At 34.0% G+C, this 26,562-nt stretch overlaps 1 protein-coding gene across 2 annotated transcripts; it reads left to right on the forward strand.

Moving 5' to 3' along the window:
- Nucleotides 1-1,852: 1,852 nt before the first annotated feature.
- On the forward strand, nucleotides 1,853-25,069 carry LOC133205747 (collagen alpha-1(I) chain-like). 2 transcript variants are annotated; one of them, XM_061341619.1, is made up of 40 exons: nucleotides 1,853-2,161; nucleotides 2,812-2,876; nucleotides 6,127-6,189; nucleotides 6,442-6,583; nucleotides 6,827-7,058; nucleotides 7,196-7,366; nucleotides 8,598-8,693; nucleotides 9,093-9,122; nucleotides 9,781-9,840; nucleotides 9,952-10,050; nucleotides 10,157-10,264; nucleotides 10,344-10,397; nucleotides 10,513-10,575; nucleotides 10,955-11,014; nucleotides 11,199-11,243; nucleotides 12,089-12,142; nucleotides 12,253-12,315; nucleotides 12,414-12,458; nucleotides 12,549-12,602; nucleotides 12,833-12,877; nucleotides 16,235-16,288; nucleotides 16,381-16,434; nucleotides 16,536-16,589; nucleotides 16,710-16,763; nucleotides 16,882-16,944; nucleotides 17,258-17,299; nucleotides 17,546-17,599; nucleotides 17,823-17,867; nucleotides 18,142-18,195; nucleotides 19,214-19,267; nucleotides 19,909-19,971; nucleotides 20,233-20,304; nucleotides 20,770-20,805; nucleotides 21,798-21,884; nucleotides 22,772-22,804; nucleotides 22,917-23,063; nucleotides 23,198-23,252; nucleotides 23,415-23,516; nucleotides 23,650-23,817; nucleotides 24,183-25,069. In XM_061341619.1, exons 2-40 carry the CDS (start codon nucleotides 2,813-2,815, stop codon nucleotides 24,383-24,385), a joined length of 3,042 nt encoding a protein of 1,013 aa, XP_061197603.1. In that variant the 5' UTR covers nucleotides 1,853-2,161; nucleotide 2,812; the 3' UTR covers nucleotides 24,386-25,069. The 2 variants fall into 2 exon arrangements, with proteins under 2 accessions (XP_061197603.1, XP_061197610.1); XM_061341626.1 differs by lacking the exon at nucleotides 9,781-9,840 and having other exon boundaries at nucleotides 1,854-2,161.
- The last annotated feature ends 1,493 nt before the right edge of the window (nucleotides 25,070-26,562 follow it).

A 26,562-nucleotide genomic window follows, 5' to 3' on the forward strand; every position in this document is an offset into this window, starting at 1 on the left:
TTTTTTAAAGACGACTTTAGATAGGAATGAAGTGAAAATCAATTATAGCATAAAATATCTTTATTATTAGTTTTATTTTTTGTCAAGTTTACGTGATTTTTCTCAATGCAGTTATCAGGGTTTTTGAATTTCTATCCCCATAAACAAACCAAATCAAAAAAAAAAAAAATGGAAAAGAATACTTCTATTTATCTAACTATATAATCTACAGTGTTCTGTGTCATTAAATGATTTTCTTCAAACAAAGTACACTGTAAGGGTGTCTTTTATATTCTTGAAATATAGTATAGTGCATTCTGTATATTTAAGTTCATGTAACTTTCCAAATAAAATTTACGTGACTGATTAATCTGACTCTCTACTGTATTGTCAATAGAGGTTCTGTTTTTCAAAGCACAAACACTACCTTTCAGGAAAGGACAATTTAAGATAATTCTTTTTTTTTTAAAGAAATTAGAAAAGAAAATACATGTATTCCATCTTTTCAAAACTCTTATAGTGTATGCTTGACAAATTGTGCCAGTAAAATTGTATGTTATTAAAAATAATTTTTATCCTTCTTAGAATTAAGGACGAATATACTAATAGATAGTATATAGGTCCCTGACGGGATAAGATTCCAAGTAAAACTATTCTCAATTACTTGACCAGAACTGACTTGAGATAATAGCAAAATTTACTTGCATTTTTCCAAATGCTAATAACATTTAATGTAAGTATGTTTTTTATCCATATTTTCTTTTTCCTTTCACCGACAATTTGACCGTAGACTTTCTAGTCCCTATATAAGGTAGTTGGTACCCCTTAAATACCGTACATTCTGTGAGGTCAGGGAGGTCGCGCCTGAGCCCCACTGCAGACAGTACGGTTCATCCTATCTTGTCCTATTCAGACCAAAGCCGCATTGTCTCCAGATTCCCATTTCGTCCTATCATCTGATTTAATCCGTCACGTGTCGCTTACGCCATTGTTCAGATGGTCTAAGTTGTCAAATCACGAAGACCCCATCAGAAAAAGATCTAAGGTCCCTGCCTCTGTCAATACAATGGTGTTACCAGAGATCAAAGGTGCTCCCAGATATAAAATCCCCAAATCTGCCAATATCGAGCAATGCAAAAGCTCACATAATGCAACATAACATTTGATATACAGAATGTGCATGAGATACTTGCTTAACGGTTTTCGTGTTCACGTGAAAAAAATGTGTTGGGGCATATGGTATTGGTTTTGACAAAGCACTAGTTTATTCACTAAAATATAGGATCCAAATTTTGACAAATTGTTTCTTTGATGTAAGAAAATGAACTTTGCCACTACACAATTGGCTTTTTGTATTGTCAGGTGTGCGAGAAGGTATCCAATGCCTCAGCGAAAGGTTGTCCACCGATAGGGAAACTAGCCGATCCAGTCTTACCATGGGAATGGCTCAAATATTGCAAAAATACTTGGCCTCTTGTTTTATGATACAGGAAGTCTGCATCGATCCCGCGTGAAATGGATGTTGCAATGTAATGATTATACACATAAAATAATTATAATGATATAGCAAGAATGTAAAACAGCTTAGCTATACAAAATCTAAACCGTTTTTAAATTGAGAAGTAAATGTTTTGAAACATTCAGGGTGTGCTCTTTCTCTGAAGTTTTATCACGCCTGTTAATCGCTCGGTTATGTTTTAAAGTTTTATGAATATGCATAAAAGAGGGTCGATTCTAAGAGCTAGTGAAAAGGAATTCTATTTCATATTGTACTATCTGTAAAATCAACGTAAGGTTGAAGTCCTAAAATTCATTGATAAAAAAAAACTTGGAACGTTTGTGATTAAACTATTCTCGTACTACTGGCTGCCAGCGGATACCCCCAAGACTAGAACGGTCCAATCATGAGGCCCCAAATCTGTTGCCAATGGCGATTTGAATAGAGCATAATAGCCAAGAGGCAGTACAATTATGAAATGCTATAGTTTTCTTTGATTCTTGACAGACTATAGATATGCTGAGCTCATAGAAATGGTTTGAGTCTCTTTATGTCTGGAGTACTTATTGCAGGCGTTTCGGGATAGCGTTCTTGTGTGCACCGACTGTGTCGTCTGCGATTGTGAAGAATTGATGAAGGATTCCAACTAGAGGCACCGTGTTCTGGATATATATAACTGACAGCGTAAGTTTGCAAGTCATCTTCAATTATTCTCAAATAAGCATAAAATTATGGTGGGAAACTTTTTTTAAAGCTTCATTGATATCAAACTTTTTTGAAAACTTCTAGTAATTTCGCATAAAATGTCCATTCTGCAAACGATGTCTAAAAATTGGACCACCATGTTTTTGATAACTGATATAAAGGAGTGCATAAAAAAAATTAAAAAAAAAAAACAAAAACAAAGTAAATATAGACTTGAGAATTTCATGAAATATATACATTTGATACCATGATGAGATTTTACATGTATCTTCGTCAATAAAACTTAATTAAAAGAATGTATGTAAGATTTCAATTTTTAAAAAAATTACAACGAATGAAGAGAAACAATCGTAGGTTGTAAATTAAATAAAGATAGCAGCGGTACAAATAGACTCAAAACAAAGTTTCTAAAAAAAAAGGTTTATAATTTTGAATACATAGCATATTCAGAACATTAACATTCATTAATTTGACAAGTTTAACAATTTACATGTAGCTTACCTACGTCAAGGAGAAAGAGTGGGATAAAGCATATGTTGTGATTTAAATAATAAATAAACAATATAATTCACAGTTTATTCTACATATAATATATTTAAAATGAATAATGTGTTAATTGCTCTTCACAGAATGATGCTGTTGAAATTGAATTCGTCGCCTCCTACACTACTTGCAGTCATTTTTATTTGTCTTTGTAAGTATGAAGTTCTCTTTCTTCTAACCTATATCTTTCTAAAAGTAAGTAAACGTCAATAGAGCAGGACTAACCTTACTCTAGTTCCGTTTCCAGATCGGAGAGCAGAAATTAATATTCACATTCATGATAATTGACCCTATCATTCTGGACGCAGTTGGTTCATTAACACACGACAATTAACCTACCGTTCTACATTACTTTGATCCCCATTTAGCAAGAGATTCAAAGGCACCTCTGACAAAAGAGAGGGTTAAAGATTGCGTAATGTTTTTTCAGCAAATTTAAAACTGCTAGATATGTAATTTTGTAGGCAAAGGGCCATTTCCTATATCTTTGTTCTTATCAGGTCCCATTTCCAGCAAAAAGATTCATCGCATGATATAAATCTTTGAAACACTTCTAAGCCGACAAAATAACGGTAAAATGCATATCTGATATGTGATTTTTTGTTTCTATTTAAATTCTCACCCAAATCGAATTTCGCAAGTCAGCAATGTTTTGAATAATACCTTTTTGATCTTTTGAAAATCTATAGTTTTTGATCAGATTCATTGCACAGTCAATTTTATTCCCACTGTTTTACAAGCTACATATATTATTCATATACAGACCCCAATGTACTTTAAAAGAAAATTGATAGACTTCAAACCTAATAGTATACAGTACATAAATGGATTACAGTAATAGAGACTGTCCGTGAAGGAATCTACAGCCAGTTTTCATCTAAACAGCTTTAATCTTTTACTGATAGATGTCATTGTTTTAAATAACAAAGATTAAGTAAATATACCTAACAAGTTAATTAAACTGCTAAACATCCCCCGTAATGTTATACAACGCCCATCCTCAACAAAAACATGTGTCTTCGTGGTCAAAAAATTTACCATTACGGAGACCTTCTCTCTTATGCTTTCTGGGTTCAAAAAAGTCGGAATCTAAATATTTAGGGTGAAGCAGGAAATAGCTATTTTGTGTTTTTAAAAAAAAGGGTAAAGCATGATTGATATGCTCCACAGAAACTATCCTAGCTGAAATGTGTAACACTCAAAGAATTTTATTCTGTCTCAGACTCCTGCAAAGATCAAGGGAATGATAACCACTTCAATGTTCAATTCAATTCACTTTATTGACAATTACCATGTCGGCATACAGTCATGACATAAAACGAATTAACAAGAATAATACATACATATACAAAGTGACAAATGCGAGTTGAACAAAATAATGTAGAGTATATTCACATATTTCTAAGTATTCATTGCTGACTTTCTTTTCTGGTGTCAAAGCACTTTTTCAAAAAACAACATATCCTTCTAGCAGTTGTAATATTTGTAGGATTGACAATTTTTCTAATGGGATTATCACTAGTATATGTGTTTACATTAAATATATCAGTATAATTGCATCTAAATTGGTCATACTTTGAACAGTATAGACCAAAATGTTTTTCATCTTCAATAAATGTATAGAAATGGTGTTATCCTGCCTTGCAATGTTGTAACCATTTTCCTCTCGTTGAACATTTAAATATTTCTAAGGAAAGAAATCTGAATGATCCTGCCGTATCGCCTTGAGACCTTTTCTTTAATAGATTGCAAAGAAATGACATATCAGAAAACATGATTATCAACTAACAGTTGATCTTGTAACAGAAACCCCACAGCGAGACACTGTGAGATACATGTACCCCGTGACAGGTGCTTGTCACCATTCTGATGGTTAGATTACAGGAACAGGTCTATCTAGTCCGCTGCTGATACTCACTCCGATTTGGGTTTTGTTTTTGACTACTAATTTGGGTGGGATGAATCCTTACAGGTCGTCAGTTTGTGAAAATTCTTGTTTTACACCTTGGAATTTACGGATTATCAAGATTTACAAAGTTGACAGCATGGTATTAATCGTCGATGTCGGTATCTTGGGTAGGGTGAAGGGTCAAATTGCACCACGGACCTTCTTTTTACACAAAGGTTGAACATCGCTTGAATGACAGAATTGTATTATGTGATTTACGGTTTACAAACAAAAAATGTCGGTCTTTGTCACAATAAGAAGAAACCACCCAATCCCTGCCTCTGGGTGATAAAAACCGTTCAACACTTATCTGTTCGACTCGCTTGTCAGTCAAAAAGTCACACATATGAACTAGCTAGCGCTTCTTTGAAAGGAATTCCGACACAACTTTATAAAAGGTAGTTCACCCTGCAGATGTTAGATATATTTTGTTTTCCCGACCCTTGTACGCTTATTCAAATCATACGTAATAATTTTACAAGGGTAAGCATCAGGCTCGATTTAATTTCTCAGCGGCTTGCAACAGTTTTGAAGTTTAAAAAAAACGAGCGTAAAAAAGAAAAATAGGAAGGAATGATATATACACTTGTAATCAGTCAAAGAGTGCATATGAATATAAAGAAACAAGAAACTTTTTTGAATACCATACGATCTGAATGTATATCAGGATTAATGTTCTGGTTGAGAAGTTATATCCTCCCCCGTGATTTCACCCGGCGTGTCCGTCGTGTAACTCACTCCTCCTCGTAACAACAGGTGTCACGTGCTTTTTATTACCGGGCATAAATGTTCTTTGAATGATTCAACTAAATCAAAATAATTTCATAAAAAGTTATTTCTCGCGTTATTTTTTTCTAATTTTTTAAAAAAATTAATTTGAGTTAAGAATTCATTTGCCATTCCTTTTCAACTTAATCTGTCTCATAATCTCATAAAATTTGAACATAGATCTATTTGCACATTTCTCTCATGAAAGATTTTAAAATTGCTAGACAAATTGAAATCAAGAAACGGCACACACTTGACACCACGCTCCAAGAACACTTTAAATTTACAAACTCAGCAGTAAAAAGTAAATAAAATATACTTCCCTCTTCACAGAGTTAAGTGGATAAAGATATAGAATAAACAGTATATTTTTGGTTCAGTATTAATCAACTCGTAAGAATGGTTTTTAAATAGTTATTTAATCAGAATGATCACAGATCAAGTATGTAATGTATATCGGATTTTTATGTCTAATAGCAAAGAATTCAAATTGCTCAACAATGCTACATTTATTTCACGAAGGGGAAAAAAATTACAAAATACATTCACTATAATAAAATTCAAGTCTGACGAGTGACGATGATAGAAATAGAGACCAGATGGTTTACCTATAAATATTATCTTCAACTTTGAAAGTTTTTTTAATGAAAAAAGTAACAATTTATTACAATCTTCTGTTTTTCAGACATTCCATTTATTTATGGCTCAAAATGTGATTATACAGTGTATGGAAAAGACGATGCTCCAGGTAGGCCTGTCTCTCACAGCGAGGAAGATTGTATGTTAAATGATGTACATGATTTATCCAATAAAATAACGGCTATTTCCGACTTGTATCGGTCAAGCAACTTGTTTTTTTATGTTCTTTACTCAAAAATACATTAACATTCAGACAGGATTTTTTTCTGACTACATCTTGACTTGATTAGGATACTACTCTATTTTTTAAAAGCAACTTTAAAAATAAACGTGTTACCTGATTTGTTTTCATTTTGGACAGCGTATGATGTTATATCCTCATACAACAACTTTAAGGGGGTAGTGGGGGTAAGGACTGATGGCAGAGGAGGCACTCAGGAGGGACAGACGTCATATGAATTCAGGAGGAGAGCTGAGAGGGGATACTTGACCATTCCAACAAGGTGGCCTAATAAATGGGATTCAAGCACCTATCTGCAATGTCATACAAAAACGAACATTAAAGAGATTAATAAATCTTCGACTTTTACATGCTGAAGCACTACTTTACAAAAGATTTACGCTTCTTTTCAGGAAACAATAAAATTTATCAAACTTTAGTGGTGTCATAAAAGAGGGATATACATCGAAGAAAACAGAAATTAAATTCAGTCCTTAAACTGAAAAGTAATTTTTTTTAATTTCAGAAATTTGTTTTCGGATGATTTTCCATCAGAATTTTCTCTCACAACGACACTGAAGTTTGCAAGTGTAACCAGACGAGAATCGTGGCATCTTATAGAGATTTCAAGCCCTGATGGCGAGACGGAATTTGCCGTTCGCTTCAATGGAAAACTGAAACAAGTACACCTTCTGTACAGAGACAGGGCCCACAACACACTCCAAACTGCCGAATTTGACAAGAAAGATACACGAAATGTATGTTTAGATTCTCTTCACATCAATTACATTGAGATAACTTCGATTAAATGGCGACTCATTATTGATTGATGGTGGGAAATGAATGCATGTCTCATTTGTTGCAGGTCATCAAAATAAATGTTTTTTCTTTGCAGGTTTTTACTAAAGGTTGGCATAAAGTTGGGATCAGTGTACAGAGATATGAATGTTCCTTGTATATTGATTGTAACAGGATACAAACTGTCCAGCTTAGTTCCCTACATGTCAACACCTCGGGATACATGACCATAGCCAAATCTTTGTCCTCCAAACACAACACACCAAAGGTAGGCACAATTATATAGCTAATACTCAAAAAAAAACAACAACAACAAACAAACAAACTTACAACTAAACCACCAAAGTTGTCACAATCGTACAATAACAAAAGTAGATACAATCAAGCAACTTATAAGCCAAAGGTATTCACAAACACCAAAGTATGCACAAACATATGATAAAACAACAAAGGTAGGTAAAATCATACAGGAGTGAACTAATACACCAAAGGTAGGAACAACGATACAGCTAGTTTGCTAAAGGTAGGCATAATCAAAGATATGCACAATCACACACCACAACCATACAGCCAAATAATACAACTTATACAGCAAGGGTAAGCATAACCATTCGGCAACTCTAAGCACAATCATACAGCTAATACAGAAAATCGTAAGCATTATCGTACAGCTACTACGCCAAATGTAGGCTCAATTATCCTACTATAACATTAAAAATAGTCATAATAATATAGCTAAGGAAGTGAATGTTCTAGAGCTTATGTTCATATGAATTGGTCAGATCAGATATTATTAAAACCTAAAATGCTCTTTCTTTTATTGATTTTTATTATATTACCAATCTTTCTCAAAAACATGTTTTTGGAAATTTCCTGGGTATGATAAAACAATCATCAGATCTAAAGTTTATACTTTCTGAAGTTTTATTAGGGAACAGTATGCGGGTCCGTTTGTCCGTCCATCTGATATCACTTACCTGAAGCCCTTCTCGTCTCGAGACCGTGTCTGATTCAAACTTCGATTTCTCCAAGTTTAAAGTCAAAACCTATGATGATCTTGTATGAAGATCTTATGACAGACCTTTCATTTTGGCATAAATTTTGGCCAATATTACTATCACTTGACCACAAAATAACCAAACAGAAGTGCCATTACCTTCATTAAAGATTCTATGTTGAAAATCAGGGTCAGTACAGGCTGCATTTTTCCTTTCCTTTCATACAGCGGGTACCTTTGAGATGAGCACCATCTCGCAAAATCTTATTTACGCTTTTAGCATGGAAGGAAAAGGGTGAAATCAACAATTAAGTGAAAATTTATAATATTGTATTATTTACAAAACATGAAATATCTCTAAGGGGGGTCAAAGTCGAATAAAAAAGGATGTATGAAAGTTTCATAATGAAACATATGTTATATTAATTTTCTTACCGATATGGACTATTTTCTTACCTTTGTCTTCTGCAGATTTTTAACTTCATCTTCCATACATTTGTAGTTTTACCTCCAGCGTTTTGCCATGTATTGTGACCCGGCCACATCATCCAGAGACACGTGTCAGGAGCTTGAAGATATCGAGGACGACACACCCAGGGTATTCTACAAATAGAGATTTTTATGCCTGTTTTCATCCAAAGATTGTTTATTTCTGTTAGGATTCGAAGAAAGATAAATTTTTCCAAAATCTTGATAATGTTTTAAAAGGGCGCTAACCATTAATACTTTATACTAAAAGTAGGGAAAATATTTATAAAACATCCTTCTCTGCGTAGATTTTGCAATTCATTTCTTCACATTCATTAGACTAGTGATTTAAGGATATTTTCTCCTAACAATGGATCAGGTCCTAAATGCTATTTGTACATGTATTGGAATAAGCATTCTTTCCAGATGACCACATTATTTGCTAGTATTCCCTATATTTTTGATTGTAATACTCCAGTATTTAATAAATATATGTACGTAAAATATATTTTTAAACCTTCTTTTGTAGACATACAAAGACCTGATGTTGTCAGACAAGGTATTTAGATATATATATAGCTTTCACTAACATTGCTGATTTTCTTTTACATAGATGCAAATAACCGAATTATATTGTGTTCTAATCACTCGATATATAGTCGTAAAATCCTAAGTTGTTTATCACTGTTCGTTCCTATAAAAATGATATATCTATTAAGAATCATCACTTTAATATATATGTAGCAATCTTTTGGGGCTAAAATCTAAAGCAGAATTTTCAGTAACATTTTTGAAACTGGGATTTTTTTTTTAAATTGACCGACTCTTAATTAATATAGTTGTTATCTACATGACACTTTGTTAAGATCCGAAATTTCTTATCATTTATTAAAACTGTTCACCTACAATTTTTTTTTCACATTGATGAAAACCACAAAATTTTTTAAAAATTGTTTTCTATTTGGTGGTGTAGACCTATATCTTATATACAGAGTAAATGTCAAATTTGTCCAAAAGCTAGGTTTCGATTCATTTACAAGATTCCTTTAAAGATGAATTCCTGACCTTTTATAGTAACTATTTGCAATAACGAGTGCACTTTTGGTGATGGATATCACTGATTTTACTTACTGCTTCTTGTTGGCTTTTCTCACTGCACTTAACCATAACACACATTTATATTTCTTTGATCGCCAGTAACATTTCCAATTCTCCAGCAACAACGTGGAGGATCCATTTGTTCCGGTCCATGTCAGGCGGTAAAAGACGGAAGACCGGTACATTCTATTTCCCTTTTTTCTCTCTTGATTTTATATGTCAGCAAGACTAGCCCAACTGACATTTGTTTTTTTTCTCCTTTAAAACGCAATTTTTTTTACTATCTACAGGGAAAACAGGGGCCACAAGGTCTTGCCGGAAAACCCGGGACACCTGGAGAAGCGGGACTTCCTGGAGAAAGAGGACCTGCAGGGAGAGACGGACAAGATGTACACCTTTTTTTAAAATATGTTTAAACTTAATTGAAAAAAAATTTAATGTCATATAATGAGGATGTAAATAGAAACTTACCAAAAATATATTTCATTATTTTAGGGCAGACCAGGGGAACCAGGCAAACCTGGAAAACCAGGCCTCCAGGGTCCAGAAGGAGAAAGGGGACCTCGGGGCTATGCCGGAAAGGAGGGACTCCCAGGAAAGCCTGTGAGTGTCTTTATCTCTCATGGAAAATTCATTTACTGCAATATCCCTTCCATTGAACCTATTTTATTGTTCTTTGTAGGGAATTTCAGGAAAAGATGGAAGTCCAGGACCAAGAGGACCACGTGGGGAAGAGGTTGGTATCTTCCCTCAGTTTTTTTTTAATTTCAACTACCCTGAATATTTCGACAAATCATACTTTTACATACTAGCATACTTGTTTATTTCATACACTGTCTTGTATTGAATAGGGTCCTCGAGGAGAACGCGGCGAGCCTGGACTGGAGGGACCAGCAGGTTCACCCGGAGAAAGCGTGAGTTCTTAACTTCTGTAGATAGATAAACAGGCGTGTTTTCAATGCACTAGTTATATTCTATGAAATTAAAACCAGGAAAGCATCTAAAAGGAACAATTTTAAGGTAGGGATATAATTTCTTAAAATCAAAATGGAGTCAAAATGAGTTATGTCTATACAATATAAAAGAGAAAAAGAAGATTACTTTGTAGATTATTGGATTCTTCAGCTTTTTATTTCTTTGCAGTGCCACTGTACACCGTTAAATGATTTATGAATAAACAACAGTAAATGAGAACAAAATTATCAATACATTTAATTTTCATGAACATGCTAAAAGAAAATAATCATTTAATTTTCTACGAGCATAGTATTATAAGTATTTCATTCCTCTTAGATTGCGGGCCCTGAAGGACCAGAGGGACCGCAGGGGTCACCAGGACAGCCGGGTCCACAGGTAACACCCGAATATAACCCCATTAAAGTTCACAATCAAATGTATTTGGGTTATTTTTCAAACTCAGTGAAAATACTGATTGAAAGTAATCTTGCAAACAAGACGTATTAAAAAATATTTTTACTTAATAAAACATCAAAAAATCAAGAAAGAGTTTATATGATACTGAATATTGCCATTTTAGGGACTTCAAGGGACACCAGGTCTACCTGGCATTACCGGGAAAACGGTAAGTTATTTTCACATCAATTTGGCTGATTTCTCATTAAATAAAATGACAAATTACTTTGCATCAACTTCAGACGTTGTCATTGCACGGTTTTAATGATCAGGGGTAAGATGAGTACGTGTGAACACGTGTTAACGAACCTCCAGCAATGTCGGGGATGTACCCGTTCTTTGATCAAATTTCTGAATTTCTTTTTTGCATTCTGACCCTGAGCTGAGGGTCCCGCTAACTCAGCCTTGGTACATGTATATGGAACACCGCCCTGTCACGCAATTCTGTGCTGGGTTCGATCTCTAATAGATAAATCGTCAATAAATCGACTTTTTGCCTGACCTAGCACTGTTAATATATTGATGCATGTTCAAGTGCATCTAAGTTTGTCAGATTGGGACATCTCTGCTATCTGTCTGGGATATCTTTCAACACCAGTTGCTCACCCATACATAAGATGAGGATTAAATTACGATAGAACATCAGAAAAGGGTTATCCTTTCATCAGGTTAATCTTTTAAAATCCTGATCATGTTACATTTATTGCACAGCCAATTTGTAGTTATTCACAGAATATTTAATGAAGTTTAAACAAGTTTGGGCTTCTTCATCAGATACCGACTATCGAAGTTTGATATAGTACGTAAACTCAACAATTCTTTTTTAATCTGACGTATTTTATTTGATTGCATTGCCATTTGATTTCCACATATGCTGATGTTTCAATGCCTTGATATAACACTGTCTTTATAATGGAGCCCATTCTGAACAAAGTGCTCTTTGCGAATTATTTATTAATCACAGAGTTGTTTTCCTTCTTATATACTAATTAGCATACCTTTCTCTGGTAACAGGGTAAAGATGGAGAAAAGGGTGACAAGGGCGACCCTGGCCAACCCGGATTACCGGTAGATACATATACTTTTAATAATAAACATCTTATATTGGTTAATTTATCAAATTTCTTTACTGACTTGATGATGTACAAGTTAAAACTGAGTTGAATGATTTGTTACAGGGAGCAACAGGGGCTCAGGGTTTACAGGGAGTTCCCGGACCCCCGGGACCACCAGGGGCATCGGTAAGAATATATCTAACCCCCTATCAAGTTAAAGTGAGAAAATAGACACAAGAAATTTTGTTACATGATTTGAAAATAAATTCTATTATTTTTCTTAGATAAGTTCCGTCGATGGAGAATCGGGAAAAGTACTACAAGTACAGGTACTGGCGTGGATACTTTTATTTTCTCACGATAAAAACGACAGATTATTGATTCCCCTTCTTATACATATGATTCATTTGTCATAATAGGGTCCAGCAGGTCCCGAGGGACCACAGGGAATACAGGGAAATCCTGGCTTACCCGTAAGTATATTGTCAATTCTGTAGCAACTGCTTTCTGTCCCTTTCATTCTTAGAGAAGAAAGCAGGTGTTTGAATATGGGTAATATACTCTAAAATCACTTATTTTCGAGAGGTTTACAGAACTGTCGATGGTTGTATAATACTAAATTCATTTACTTGAAAAGTATGTAAACACATGATGACCATGATATTTTTCTTAGAAATCTAATTTTTGTATTGTCGTGTTTTAGGGGTTACCTGGAGAGAAGGGAAGTCCAGGACAGAGGGGAGACAGGGTGAGTTACTATATAAAAAGAATAACGCTTTGTTTTACGTAGGTCGTGAAATACGGACAATCACTGACGATTTAACTTTACTCCTACTCTACTGGCATTCATCCTTCCGTTTGTATCTGTCATTTGTAGTTACTCTGGTTACTTGAAGTATTTTCGTTCGTTTCTGAAGTTATTAATTTGTTGACTCAGAGATCAACATCCATTACACACGTGGCCGTCACGGTAGCTCAGTCGGTAGAGCGCTCGTTCCGTGATCGGAAGGTCGTGTGTTCGAATCACGGCCGCGACTGACCTAAGTCGATAAATAATAGGTAGCAACTGTTCCTTCGCCAAGCGCTCGGCAATTTGAGGTGAGAGTTGCGGGTCCTTATGATGAGACTTTAAAGACCGAGGCCCCGTGTCACGGTAGGCGTTGGCACGATAAAGAACCCTCACTGCTAAATGGCCCTGAGTGCCGAGTAAAGGTCTAAATTTGAAGCCCGGTGACGTCTATATATGAGTGAAAAATTCTCGAACGGGATGTAAAACAACATACAATCAATCAATCCATTTCACACATTGATATTACTGTCTTTTGTTGGCGTGGATAATTCCATCTTACCGTCTTTTTCTTACTGCTGTCTTTTTTTAAAGTGGATATTGCACTTTCTGGCTTGCATAGAAATTACAATGTTTTGTTGACGTCGTTGTTCGTTACTGACGTGAATATCTCCATCTTTTGTTGACGCAGATGTTTTCATCTTTCATTGATATGGAAATTTCCGTTCCTTGTGTTCAATGTGCTGACGTCGATGTTGTCGAGTTGATAATGCCGTCCTTTTGTTTTCATCATTTCTATCTTTTGTGGATATTGCACTTTATATTGCAATCATCGTTATGTTTGTAACTGATGTTGGTACATGTATATCTATCTTTTGTTGTTGTAGATATTTCCATCTTTTATTGACGTTGAAAATTCTATTTTTCTTTTCTTTTTTAATTTAGATGTTCCCATGTTATAGATATTTCCATGTTATGTTGATGTAGATATTTTTACAGGTTATGTTAATGTAAATATTTCCATGTTTTGCTGACGTAGTTATTTCCATCTTTAGTTGACGTAGATATTTCCATCTTTAGTTGACGTAGATATTTCCATGTTTTGTTAATAGTTCCATGTTTTGTTGACGTAGATTTTTTTTTTTTGTTGACGTAGATATTTCCATGTTTTGTTGACGTAGATATTTCCATGCTTTGTTGACGTGATTATTCTATCTTCTGTTGACGTGGATATTTTGATGTTTGTTGTGGACATTTCTTTCTTTAATTGACATGGATATTTTCGTTCATTTACCGGGTATTGCTGACGTCGATGTTGTCGAGTTTTTATTTAATCCTATTGCAGTAGACATTCCACATCGTTACTGTGATGTAACTGCCTTTTATCGACTTTTCAAGATGCCTATTTTCACATGCATTATTTTATTTTTTTTTTTATGGACGCGGATATTGCATGGTTTAAGTTCATTTGAAGATCATCCTTCATTTCTATAAACTTAGACACGTCGCCCGCGTGGCGCAGTGGTTAGAGCGTCTGCTCTAGAGTTGCGAAGTAAGGAGTTGATTCGCGGGTTCGAATCCCACTGTGGGACGTGGAGACCGGTCCTTCGGATGAGACCGTATAAACGGAGGTCCCGTGTCGCAGTAGGTGCTGGCACGAAAAAGATCCCTCACTGCAATCTCTATCCAGAGTTATCGTTCCCGCTACGCTCCACTTATACCTCTGTCAACGTCTAAAAAGTAGTACGGAAGGCGGAGACGCGTGGCCTTTATCACAGGAAGATTAACAAGCGTATAACCTTCACTTTTCTGTATATGTGTCAATGCTGCAAGTTGTTTGTCTTTAAAAACTAAACCATGTTGATATTTGTCGGCAATGCTTTTTAAATTTTCCACGTTCTTCATATCTGTCTACGAGTGATGCAATATCCCGCCGAGAATAATCCCTTGTAAGATACGGTGATACAGATATATCTCTTTCTAATATTCATACATAAACTTTTCTTTAAATTTTAAAGCTAAAATATATAACTTTAAAATTTACAATTTGTTATGCAATAGGTCAGGATACGTTTTGCCAAGAATCTTGGCATTTAGACGTTAACAGAGGTGTTGTAGCGAAGCGTAATACGCCCTCTGGTGAGAGATTGCCCTCACTGCTCAATATCCGTAAGTGCCGAGTATAGGACAAAATTTGCAGCTCTCCACCGGCAAGTGGCGGCGTCTCCATATGAATGAAAAATTCTCGAGAGGACGTTAAACAACATACAAACAAACAAACAAAAATAAACTTAGACACTATAATCTTTTACCGAGGTTGATATTGCCGTTCGTCACTGATGGCAATTGTTGACATGTTGTTTCGTTATTATGATTTTTTTTTTTGGAATCTCAGTGACTTAAATATTGTCTTTAAAACTGATGTTGATATTACCATCAGTTGTTGACATGAATGAATGGTGATTGTTACTGTTACTCGAATTGTATTCTTTTTTCTGTCGTTGATAGAACACTAGTTTATGACTTTGAAATTGCCATTCGTTATTTGCGTTGATATTGCGCTGATATTGTCAACATGGATTATGTTGTTCGTCAGTGACAGTGATGTATAGTATTTCCCTTTTTGTTGTTGATGAAATATTAGAATAACAAGCGTTGTGCAAATACAAATCCTGAGCAGAGCAAACATGGACCTCTAAAAATATCAGAGGTGGGATCAGGTGCAATGGAGGACTGAGCATCCCCTGTCGACCGATCACACTCGCCGTGTGCTCTTTGTCACTTTTTCATGATCGGGGAGAAATCTGTAGTCAATTCAGTATGAAAATCGATGCCTTACAATTTGTATGAAAGAAGCCAGCCATCAATCGACCTAACGAAAGATTGTATTTACAAACAATATTATCGACCATAGAATTTGCGAAATGTTGACTTCAAACCAGTTTGTAGATACCCTTGTATCATCAACTTATTTGTCAGTAGCCTAATAATTCTTATACATTGGTATTGCTGAAATTTGTTAGGTTATATATAATTCCCTTTTTACAGACGTTGATTTCAACGTGTTTTGTTGATGTGAATATTGCTGCTCATTACTGACCATGATGTTGCCAATTTTTGTTGAAGTGCATATTTTGCAATTCGTTACAGATATTGATATTGCTGTTCTTATTGGCGTTCATTTCTAAAGATTATAGTAAACTATAGTATTGCAGTCTTTTTGCATCGTTATTATTGCCATTCGCTATTGGTGTTGACATTACAGAAGACAGACCTTGAATTTCTGTTCATCCTAGACGTTTATATTCTTTTCTTCAGGGTGAAATCGGAGAGAGAGGAGAACAGGGAGTTCCTGGAATTGATGGAAGACCGGTAAATATCTTGTTTATTTGTAGATATTGGAATTTTAATTTTCTTTCGTACTTAATTCAGTTGATAATGGAAACAAAATTAATACATTTTAGGGAACCGACGGCTTGCCGGGAACACCCGGCAATTCCGGAAAAGATGGCAAAATGGTTAGTGCGTTTCGTTTTACATTTTAAAATTTCCGATATAAGTCAGTTTTAAATAGTAATCTGATTTTTGAGTGATATCAAGAACAAGACTCTAATTAAAGGGTCCAAAAGGTGAAGCAGGCACGGATGGAGCCCCTGGGCTGGACGGAGTACCGGTAAGTTAAAAAGAAAAAAGGTTTATTAAAGTTATATCTAGAGACTATGATAATCTGAGAAAATATTAAGTTTGTTAAAGCAATTAGGAATGCGTAATATATTTCTTGTCTTGTGTTTAGGGAAAGCATGGAAAACAAGGCGAACCTGGAGAAAAGGGAGAAAGGGGGGAACCTGTAAGACCTTATAAAGATTCTTAAAAAATTCAAACAGTATTTTATCAGTTTTATTACTACATGGAGTATACAATTATCAATTATCAATATTAAATTGTGATTTATCTTTCTTCACCAGGGTAAGCCTGGACCCCCCGGACCTCCAGGACCAGCAATCTCCCCCTTTATGAGTGATGATCCAGTAAGTCAGAACCTATACGAGATGACCAAAATTTCCCAGCACATAATTATCTACATTTTTAAAAAATAACCCCTCATTCAGTTGATGAATTCATGTTCAAAATAGTGTTAAAGGTGTCCCCGAGTTAAAAATTTAATATTGTATTTGCGTTGAATGCTTGTAAAGGATAGGAATTGTAACTCTCTCTATAGTCTTTTTATATTATGGTGAGATTAAATTAATTTTTAATGGAATGAAAGTCCCTACTATATTTTCTTGCACAATGTATTATCACATATATTAGCAGAAAATTATCTGTTTTTTTTTTTTTCAGAATGCTATCATGGATTATGAATATAAATTCAGAGGCGAACAGGTTAACAGACGTTTTACAATTTACACACACACACACACATATCTATCTATCTATCTATCTATCTATCTATATATATATATATATATATAATGGTAAGTATATAGTAGTAAGTAAAGTTAATGTAAAATAATCATGCAGATTGTAACAGCAAAAATAAAACAAGAAAACAAGACCAATTGAATTAGAATGAGATGGCTGAAATAAAAACTGAAGACTACAAAATCTGATGAATTACCTTGTCTTTAGGGTTTAACCGGCCAACCTGGACCTTCTGGGAAAGACGGACGCCCCGGACATCCTGTAAGATATAATATTTCTCAATTCATGATGTTAACTACAATTTTATCTCCATCTTTGCGAAAATTTGACAATATGACTAAAAGAAAACCGGCATTGGGTTACTTTTTAAAGCTACAATAGATGAAGAATATCATGATTTATAAATAACATATGCTAGTGTTCATAAATTATTAGAAACAAATACTAAAACATTTATTTTAATCATATACTTACCTCGCTTTAGGGAAATCCCGGAATGCCAGGAGAGCCCGGACAGCCCGGAAGAGCGGTAAGATATTTTTTTTTTGGTTAATTGATGCTGAAGTTTCATTATCCAATGCCCAACTTTCGTTGTTTGCTTGGTAGGTTTTTTTATTTATATTGATATTAATATCAATATGTTTTCTTATTTTTCTATTATTTATTTATTGCTTATTTTACACAATTAGAAAAACAAACCAAGAAAAAGAAACTGTACTTAAGTTAATGACTTTAATTTGTTTCTGTTTATGATATTTTCTTTTTCTTGCGTGCTATAAGAACAACATCATTGTCTGTTCCAGGGACTAATGGGAGAACAGGGCGACCCTGGTGACGTGGGGCCACGGGGAATACAGGTAAATGTATTAATCAAGGTGAATCTTAAAGTGCAGAATGGCCTCTAAATGGATCAAACATTAAATTATAAAAAAGTAAATTTGTTAAATTGTTTGCTATTTTACACCACTATCAATGCGCAAACTTCACGGGTTTTTTTAAGTCGCATATAAAAAAAAGCCAAAATAGCAGATTTAAAAACCATGCAGTTAAATGAAACTGAATAGACTGTTTTCTCCTTTATAGTATTGCAGAACCCCATGATTAATTATTTCCTAACTTTTTTACGGGAGTGAATCGATAAAATCGAATTTCTTTTAAACTACAACATATGACATACCAATGTATTTTCTTTCGCTGTAAAACAATGTCTCTTCTATGTGCAACATGCCTGCAAAAGTCGCACCTGCAGTAACATCAAAAGGTTCTGAAGCAATTGAATGATCTGAAAGTAATTATTTAACTACCATATCTCTCGATCAAGGCTCGCTCTAATACAAATGAAGCTATGAATGAAATGTACAAGTGAAACTCGTGTCTAACATATATTCTGTAAAGGATGAAAGTAAATATACATACCTCTTCTTTAATCAAGCGTTTCTTAAAGAGATTCTGTAAATACGTATTAATTGGCAGCTAATCTGGAATAATTGAAATTAATAGTATATATGTTACAAGATACTTCGACTCATTAAAGGGAAAAAGAAAGTTGTTAACATTTACTAGTAGCTTATTATCTCTCTGAGATAATTTTTTTTAACAAAACTTTAATCTAATTAAACGCCAAATTATCACTGGTATAATGAAGATGGAAGTCTTACATACTGATCTGTAAAATAGAAACTCTTCTCAGTTCTAAAATTTTGAATGTCTAAGTATTTTGTAGATGTCAAATATGGTAGTCATTCTTAATAGACGCGTGCATTCTTTTTAATTTGCTAAACTATTTGTGTATTATTCAATTATGCAAGATTTCACAAGGTAGATATTTCGCTTTGTCAAATCTCCCTTCAAACATTCTTTAGTGTTTTGTTACAGGGACCCCCAGGCCTAAAAGGATCTCAGGGTGACCCCGGAATAGACGGAATGCAGGTATTACAATAATTAATTACTATTCTTTTGATATAGAATACTGAAATCGAAAAGGTCAAATAAAATGTATTCGTAAAAATCTTTTGATTTTTGGAATTTTTGGAATTGTGAAATAATTCACCAATAAATTGCAGCAAAATTCATTTTCACAAAATTCAATATCATTAGGATTTTATTTTCTCTGTGTAAAATCTTTTTGAAAGTCTTCACAGATGTTTCTCTTATTTAAAAGACGGAACAGTGTTGAAAGTGAAACTAGATCACAACCAATAAAAATGAATCAGAGACGGGGGATGAACATGACCAAATTTCACAGACAAACGTAGATTTTAATCTTTTCTTTGAGATTCTATCTCTTTAATTGAAATAAATTAAACATCTTTAATCCTTCCTTTTCTCTTTCTCATGGCGTTATAAAACCAGACACACAGGTCAGACAGCATCAGACACAATATTCACTTTCTTCCGATCATTCCAAAATGTGGCTCCGAGCACAAACTGTCATTTGTTTGTCTCTTGTTATATGTATCTACAGTGTAGAAGGTTTTCATAGAAAGGGACTCAAGAAAAATAAAAAGAGGAAAAATAAGGCTAAATCTAAAGACCGTTCGTCTCCAGTTTCTATATTGGATACTTTACAGGGGGATGCTGGCATGACTGGTGCTCCAGGCCCAAGGGGGGAACCGGGCAAAGACGGAAGACCGGTAATATTTTTTAACTAAATATTTGCATGTGTTATAGTTTTAAAGATTATTGAAAAAGTGTTATATCAGATTCTCAGTATTGTAATAAACGTTAAAATAAATAAAAGCAGAATATTTAACAAATATGCAGTCATGCATGCTGCATTAATTAGCAATCTGTGAATAATAATTGTGAGTTTCCTTAATTGATATACTTACCTATCCTTTTATAAGACTTTGAAGAATTTTGGTTAAAAATTAATTTTTTAATACCTATTCTAGGGTCCACAAGGAATTCAGGGAATATCGGGTCCAATGGGACCGATCGGTCCTATTGGACAACCAGGACCACCTGTAAGTAAAAAAAAAAGAGGAAGTCCCTAAAATCTCAAAGTCTCATTCTGCTTTTAAAATATGTAAAACTAAAAGATAGTGTAAAGAGTCTCTGCTCACTTTACTTCTCTATCATATTATGGTCATTGCAAGAAATTTTAGCACAGAAGGCGGTTATTCTAATATAATACTGAGCTTTTAATACTTTATTTTAAAAAAATACTGATGACTAAAATAGGTATTTGTTACTTTATCTAATGGAAATGCAATTTTCAAATTTTAAGAAGAAATAAAATTTGTTGTTTGGTTATATGCATGTGAAAATTTCACCATTCCCATACAGAACTTTAACATATGCTTGAGTGAATTGATGCGAGGATTTGCCATCAAATGTATGAATACTGAAAAAATCCACCTGTATATCAGTTGGCATATTGCAACTTTCCTATTGATAAAATGTTTTATGGTTTGTTTCTATCTTTCTAGGGTCCTCCCGGCCCTCCAGGACCAGTCTTTGATGTGGTAACTAACATTAATTCTGATTTGTAAATGTCACCATCGTGTCCTTATATTTTGTTCTTGTACTGAATGTTCAAAATTATGTCTATTTCTCTGTTACTGAATATTTATAACTTTGTCTATTTCTACGTTACTGAATGTTCATATAATTATGTCTATTTCTACGTTACTGAATGTTCATAATTATGTCTATTTCTATTTTACTAAATATTCATAATTATGTCTATTTCTATGTTACTGAATGTTTATAATTATGTCTATTTCTATGTTACTAAATATTCATAATTATGTCTATTTCTATGTTACTAAATATTCATAATTATGTCTATTTCTACGTTACTGAATGTTCATAATTATGTCTATTTCTATGTTACTAAATATTCATAATTATGTCTATTTCTATTTTACTAAATATTCATAATTATGTCTATTTCTACGTTACTGAATGTTCATAATTATGTCTATTTCTATGTTACTAAATATTCATAATTATGTTTATTTCTATGTAACTGAATGTTCATAATTATGTCTATTTCTATGTTGCTGAATATCCATAGTTATATCTATTTCTATGTTACTAAATATTCATAATTATGTCTATTTCTATGTTACTGAATGTTCATAATTATGTCTATTTCTATGTTGCTGAATATCCATAGTTATATCTATTTCTATGTTACTAAATATTCATAATTATGTCTATTTCTATGTTACTGAATGTTCATAATTATGTCTATTTCTATGTTACTGAATATCCATAGTTATGTTTTTTTCTATATTAAGTCTAAAATTAATTGTATAATTAAATTCGTTTACTTGTTTAAATTTCTGATTTTGAGAAATTCGGCGAAATTAATAGAAGACAGTTATATACACATTCAAAAATTCGCGAGTATCTATGAATTCTTGGTTTCTGGATTTCATGAAAACATCTTCTGGTATAGCGGAAAAAATATTATTCAATGAAAACTTTAAATATTAATATTTTATTGTAGAAATCCATTATAGGGGGCATGACAGATAGTAATGTACTAGGTCCCATGGGTGCCCCGGTAAGTTGTCACCAGCGACAAGGATATCCGGTAAGAATCCAGATGACGTCATCAAAGCCAGATGCTAGGTCAGAGTTTTCATCATATAGAGAATGGCTGCATATTTCTTACCCACCATTGTTGCCAGTTTTCCAAAGTTAAAAAATTATCACATATAGAAGAGAGTCCTTTCTTTAGATGGCTCAATTAAACTTCGAAACTTTCCATTAATAATCTATTTGGTCTTTGTCCTTTCTGGCAAATATTATAAAAAGTGTTCATGCAGGAAAGCTGGTATCTTTGATAATAAGTACATCCTAACATTAACCGACATGTTACCCTATAGAATCCTACATGTAGCTGTGCTATATTTTTTTTTAATTTCCCTTTGAACGTTGTATGCCATATTGAATGTTAGTTACTCCTTTCCCTCCCTCCCTTGCATGGTGCTTCTGTGCCTTCATCTGGATTGTTATCCCGGTATCACATGTTGTGGTAAGTGTGACGTGTACAGAGGCATGCTGTTTTTGTGAAGTGATGATTGGATAATTTATTCTCTTCTGTTTTACATGATTGGATGCATTGAATGACTGAACTTTAAGAGTAATACGATTGAGAGAGCTTTGATTTTCTGTTAAAAATGACAGTTATTTTGTAAATTCTATCATTCTGTCTGAAGAAAGACATCATTTGCTAACATACTTTCACAAAGTAATTTTAAAAAGTAATACTTTCATCAAAAGTTACCTAATATTATTTAATCTTTATTTGTTTTTATGTAATGTTTTATAATTAACATTTACATGTCTTTGAATGCAAAAGCCCATGCAAGACCAGTCATGCCTTGGCGGGAATCATTCTTACCTGAAAGCTGAAAATTTTCTTTATAAGTGAACGCTATTCAGTTGAATTTAATTACGTCTAATTGACTTTTCCAGGGTCCATCAGGAGCTCCTGGCCTTACTGGAATGGTAATTTTTTTTTATTTTAGTAATTATTTTATACGTTTATAGAAGAATACACACGTCATTTGATATTTCTACTAATGGGAGTTGTTGTCTTAATGTATGATTTATTTAACAGCCCGGTGAGCGCGGATCAACTGGTGAGAGAGGTCCGCCTGGATCAGTGGGTGCACCAGGAGTTCCTGGTATTTCCGGTCCTCCAGGACAGCCCGGACCCCCTGGACAAAGAGGACAAGCGGGTATGCCGGGAAAACCAGGTTTACCGGTGCGTATGTTACATTTTTCATAGAATAAAATTTATAGAGTACGTTTTGTAATATCTATCTACTTCCAGGAATATGAGAATTAATAAATGTCTAAAAGAATAATAATCTTACTTTTATAATTTCTCTTTGAAAGGGACGGATGATTCCAGAATCTGAAATAAGAGAACTTTGCATGAGACTTTTAAGAGGTATGATTGCAACATATTTATGGGAATTGATATTTACAAGTAATATCGCATTCCACCCCAATCCACTCTCATTGATATGTAATTAAAATGTTTATATAGCTGGAATCTAGTAGGAGGTCCGTAATTCACGTTATATTTTATTTTTTTAATTTTTTTAACTAGAGAACTTTGAAGAACTTGTTGAGGGACTGCGGGGACCTCCAGGACCACCGGGTGTGGGTAAACCTGGATCTCAAGGACCACCAGGCCGAGTTGGTGCTCAAGGTAAAAAACCTTCCCAAGAAAATTAAATGGATTTGGTTTATTTTCTTTATTAAGATATGCTTCAATTCAGTATCCTATATATTAGATAGTTCTTGGTTCTTTAAAGTATATAACTAAAAAAATTCATGTACAGGTGAGCGTGGATTACCTGGACCGGCAGGTGAGCGAGGATTTGTAGGAATGCCAGGTCTTCCAGGACCCATGGGTCCACAGGGTCCCCCAGGACAAGAAGGTCCAAAAGGTGAAAGGGGAGAGGTAGGGGAAGGAACACAGGGTAAACCAGGAAATCCAGGAATACCAGGTAAATACCTGTTGTTGTTTTCTTTCTTAAAGAAAGTATACTGCAGATCACTTTTTTATTCGCGAGAACTTTATTTCCGCGTAATTACGCGAAACTACCTGCTCGCGAAAATTTAATTCTCGCGTATATTTGTATTACCAAAGATTATAAAGAACAATAACTAAAATTCGTGTAAATTATGTCTTGCTTACAAATACCAAATGACCCTCTAGCAGAAATAAAGTGTCGCTAAAATTTGGTCATCTACTGTATCTGTGATTTTTTATGAAAAAAAAAGTACGAATATGTCGTTAATGTTGTTATTATACGTACTCGTGTATTAAGTTAAAAGTTTCTATAGAATAATCTGTTCATAAACATTATAGGACCCCCAGGTCCACCGGGTGAGGGAGTAGTGGGTCGACCAGGACAGCGTGGAAGTCCCGGAATAGGAGGACAGCCGGGTCGTCCAGGACCCCCAGGCAAAACTGGGCCCCCAGGATATTGTGAATACTGTAACTTTGCACCAGGAGCTAGGTCTCCGGACTATATACAACTAGGACCAGGACGCCAAAACATCAAAGGCTAAAAAAACCATCTCATTTGTGAATTCCGTATATATGTGATATCATCTGTACTTGTGCGTTTGTTAAATACCATCTTTTTGTACATCAATGTTAGTGCTGCTTCCGTTCATATATTTAATTATGTGTCCACACGATTTAATTGCTGTAGATGTTTCATAGGTTGCTTGATTTCTAGTTGTAGTTTATACTGTGAGGCCAGTACCCGTTACTGATTCAGGTATATCAATCTCTAAAATATCATTTCCTTTCTTTTTCATTTTTTTCTCTTTTTATTCCTCTACTGAAAGACTTGCTGCACAAATAGTTAATTATATCGAAATAATCTTATGGGTTTTAAAAACTCTTTTGGGTGTTTATAAGTTGTATATTTGTGTTGTGCTTTCCTTTTGTTTGATATATTTTAATTTCTAAAACGTGCCATAAAATGTGTTTTTGTATTAGCACAATGTAACTATATTTGTTATATATTTATGTCGCTTTGCGGTAAAAATTCAACACGGTCCATTATGCATGCAAGTAAAAATATTTAAATTTATTTTGATAAAAAAATATATCTAAATAAATAACTTTGAAGACTTTTGAATTTCCACTTAATTTAATGAATTGATGCTAGATTTTTTTGAATATTTATGAAGAGGTGTACATTACTAATAAACGGATCTCTTTTTCACCAAGTTTTAAAATAACTTTTTGTTTTCATTCACGAGTGAAGCTATAGCATCTCTGAAAGTTAGATAGTTAGTGCACGAACGTTCTGATTAACATAAGTAGGTCTGAAATTCAATGCTTCGTCAACTGATTAAAATATTAACATAGGATTATAGAAAATTTGAACCATGTGCAGATATAATGATGTACATTTCTTAAAAGATCTTATCCATTGACAAAGGGTTGCAAACCATTTATAACTTTAACCTTGGTCAGAACTTTTGAATGAGAAAAGATAGGGCTTTTGTAATTACCTGTGACAAGACCTTTCCAAATATACTTGTAATGATTTTTCACCCCGTGACCTTGACATTAAAATTTCACCTACTTTTCAAAAATTTAATAATTACGTGTGTGAAAGGTTTTGGTGGTAATGTAGATGCAATGTACTAAATCAAATATGGCCGGGTAGGATGCGATCGCAACAGGGAATCAGAGTTTTACATGGGACAATATAGAAAATAAATTTTGAAAATTGTCTCAGGAACTACGATTGCACCATTCAAATATGCAAACATTCCAAAGTTGAGTGGATTCATCTCATTTTCAAATAATGCATCATTGGTTAGAATTGGCTAAAACAGGGATTAATTTTCAAATAATGCATGTATACAGGAAAAGAATTTGTTTCTCCTTAATGCAAGGCGATGACAGTCATAATGACAATGAAGCATTACCATGTTGTGCGAATATAGAGACCTTTAGAGTTAGAGTGGGGCTATAATATGGGCTCACGATTTTTCATGGGAAAATAAAAATCTTTTTGGAAATCTGACGAAGAACAGCAGTGCTAAATTTACTCAGGTGAGCGTTGTGGCCTATGGGCCTCTTGCTCTGTTTGTTGGACATATGCGCCCATTTACACATGGAAAGCAAATTATATATACGTGTATTTTAGCACATGCAAAAGGGAGTAAGCAAGATAACCTTCTGCTGTGTCAATAAGTTCTGATATTATTGTCCCTCAATTTCGCAAAATCGAGGGGACATAATATACCATTGGTCTCTCTGTCTGTCACAAAAACTTTAACCTTGGTCATAACTTTTGAATGAGAAGAGTAATTACCTGTGACAAGACCTTTCAAATATACAATGATTTTCACCCCGTGACCTTGACATTAAAGTTTGACCTTCTTTTCAAAAAATTAATTTAACCTTGGTCATAACTTTTGAATGAGAAGAGATATTGACGTTTGACCTACTTTTCAGAAGTTTTAACATTAGATATAATTTTTGAATGAGAGAAAATAGGGCCTTCATATTTCACATGTACATTACCTGCGACAGGTCGTTTTTCAAACGTTTTTAACTCCGTGACCTAAACCTTGAAGTTTGACTTAATTTTCAGAACTTTTAACATCGGTGATAACTTTTGAATGATAAAAAATACAGCGTTCATATTTGACCTATGTGTTACATGTTACAACATATTTTCGAACGTGTTATTATTTTAACCCTGTGATCTTGACCT

This window comes from Saccostrea echinata, unplaced genomic scaffold, assembly GCF_033153115.1.
Source record: "Saccostrea echinata isolate AGI-Se365-2 ecotype Australia unplaced genomic scaffold, CSIRO_AGI_Sech_v1 ptg000002l, whole genome shotgun sequence".
NCBI classification, from domain to species: domain Eukaryota; kingdom Metazoa; phylum Mollusca; class Bivalvia; order Ostreida; family Ostreidae; genus Saccostrea; species Saccostrea echinata.

Bases quoted from the DNA above. Each gene is read 5' to 3' on its own strand.
- LOC133205747 (XM_061341619.1), top strand. From the start codon at position 2,813: ATGATGCTGTTGAAATTGAATTCGTCGCCTCCTACACTACTTGCAGTC. The intron at 9,123-9,780 runs GTATTTAGATAT...CCAATTCTCCAG, and splicing joins ACCTGATGTTGTCAGACAAG to CAACAACGTGGAGGATCCAT. The intron at 11,015-11,198 runs GTAACACCCGAA...TTGCCATTTTAG, and splicing joins CAGGACAGCCGGGTCCACAG to GGACTTCAAGGGACACCAGG.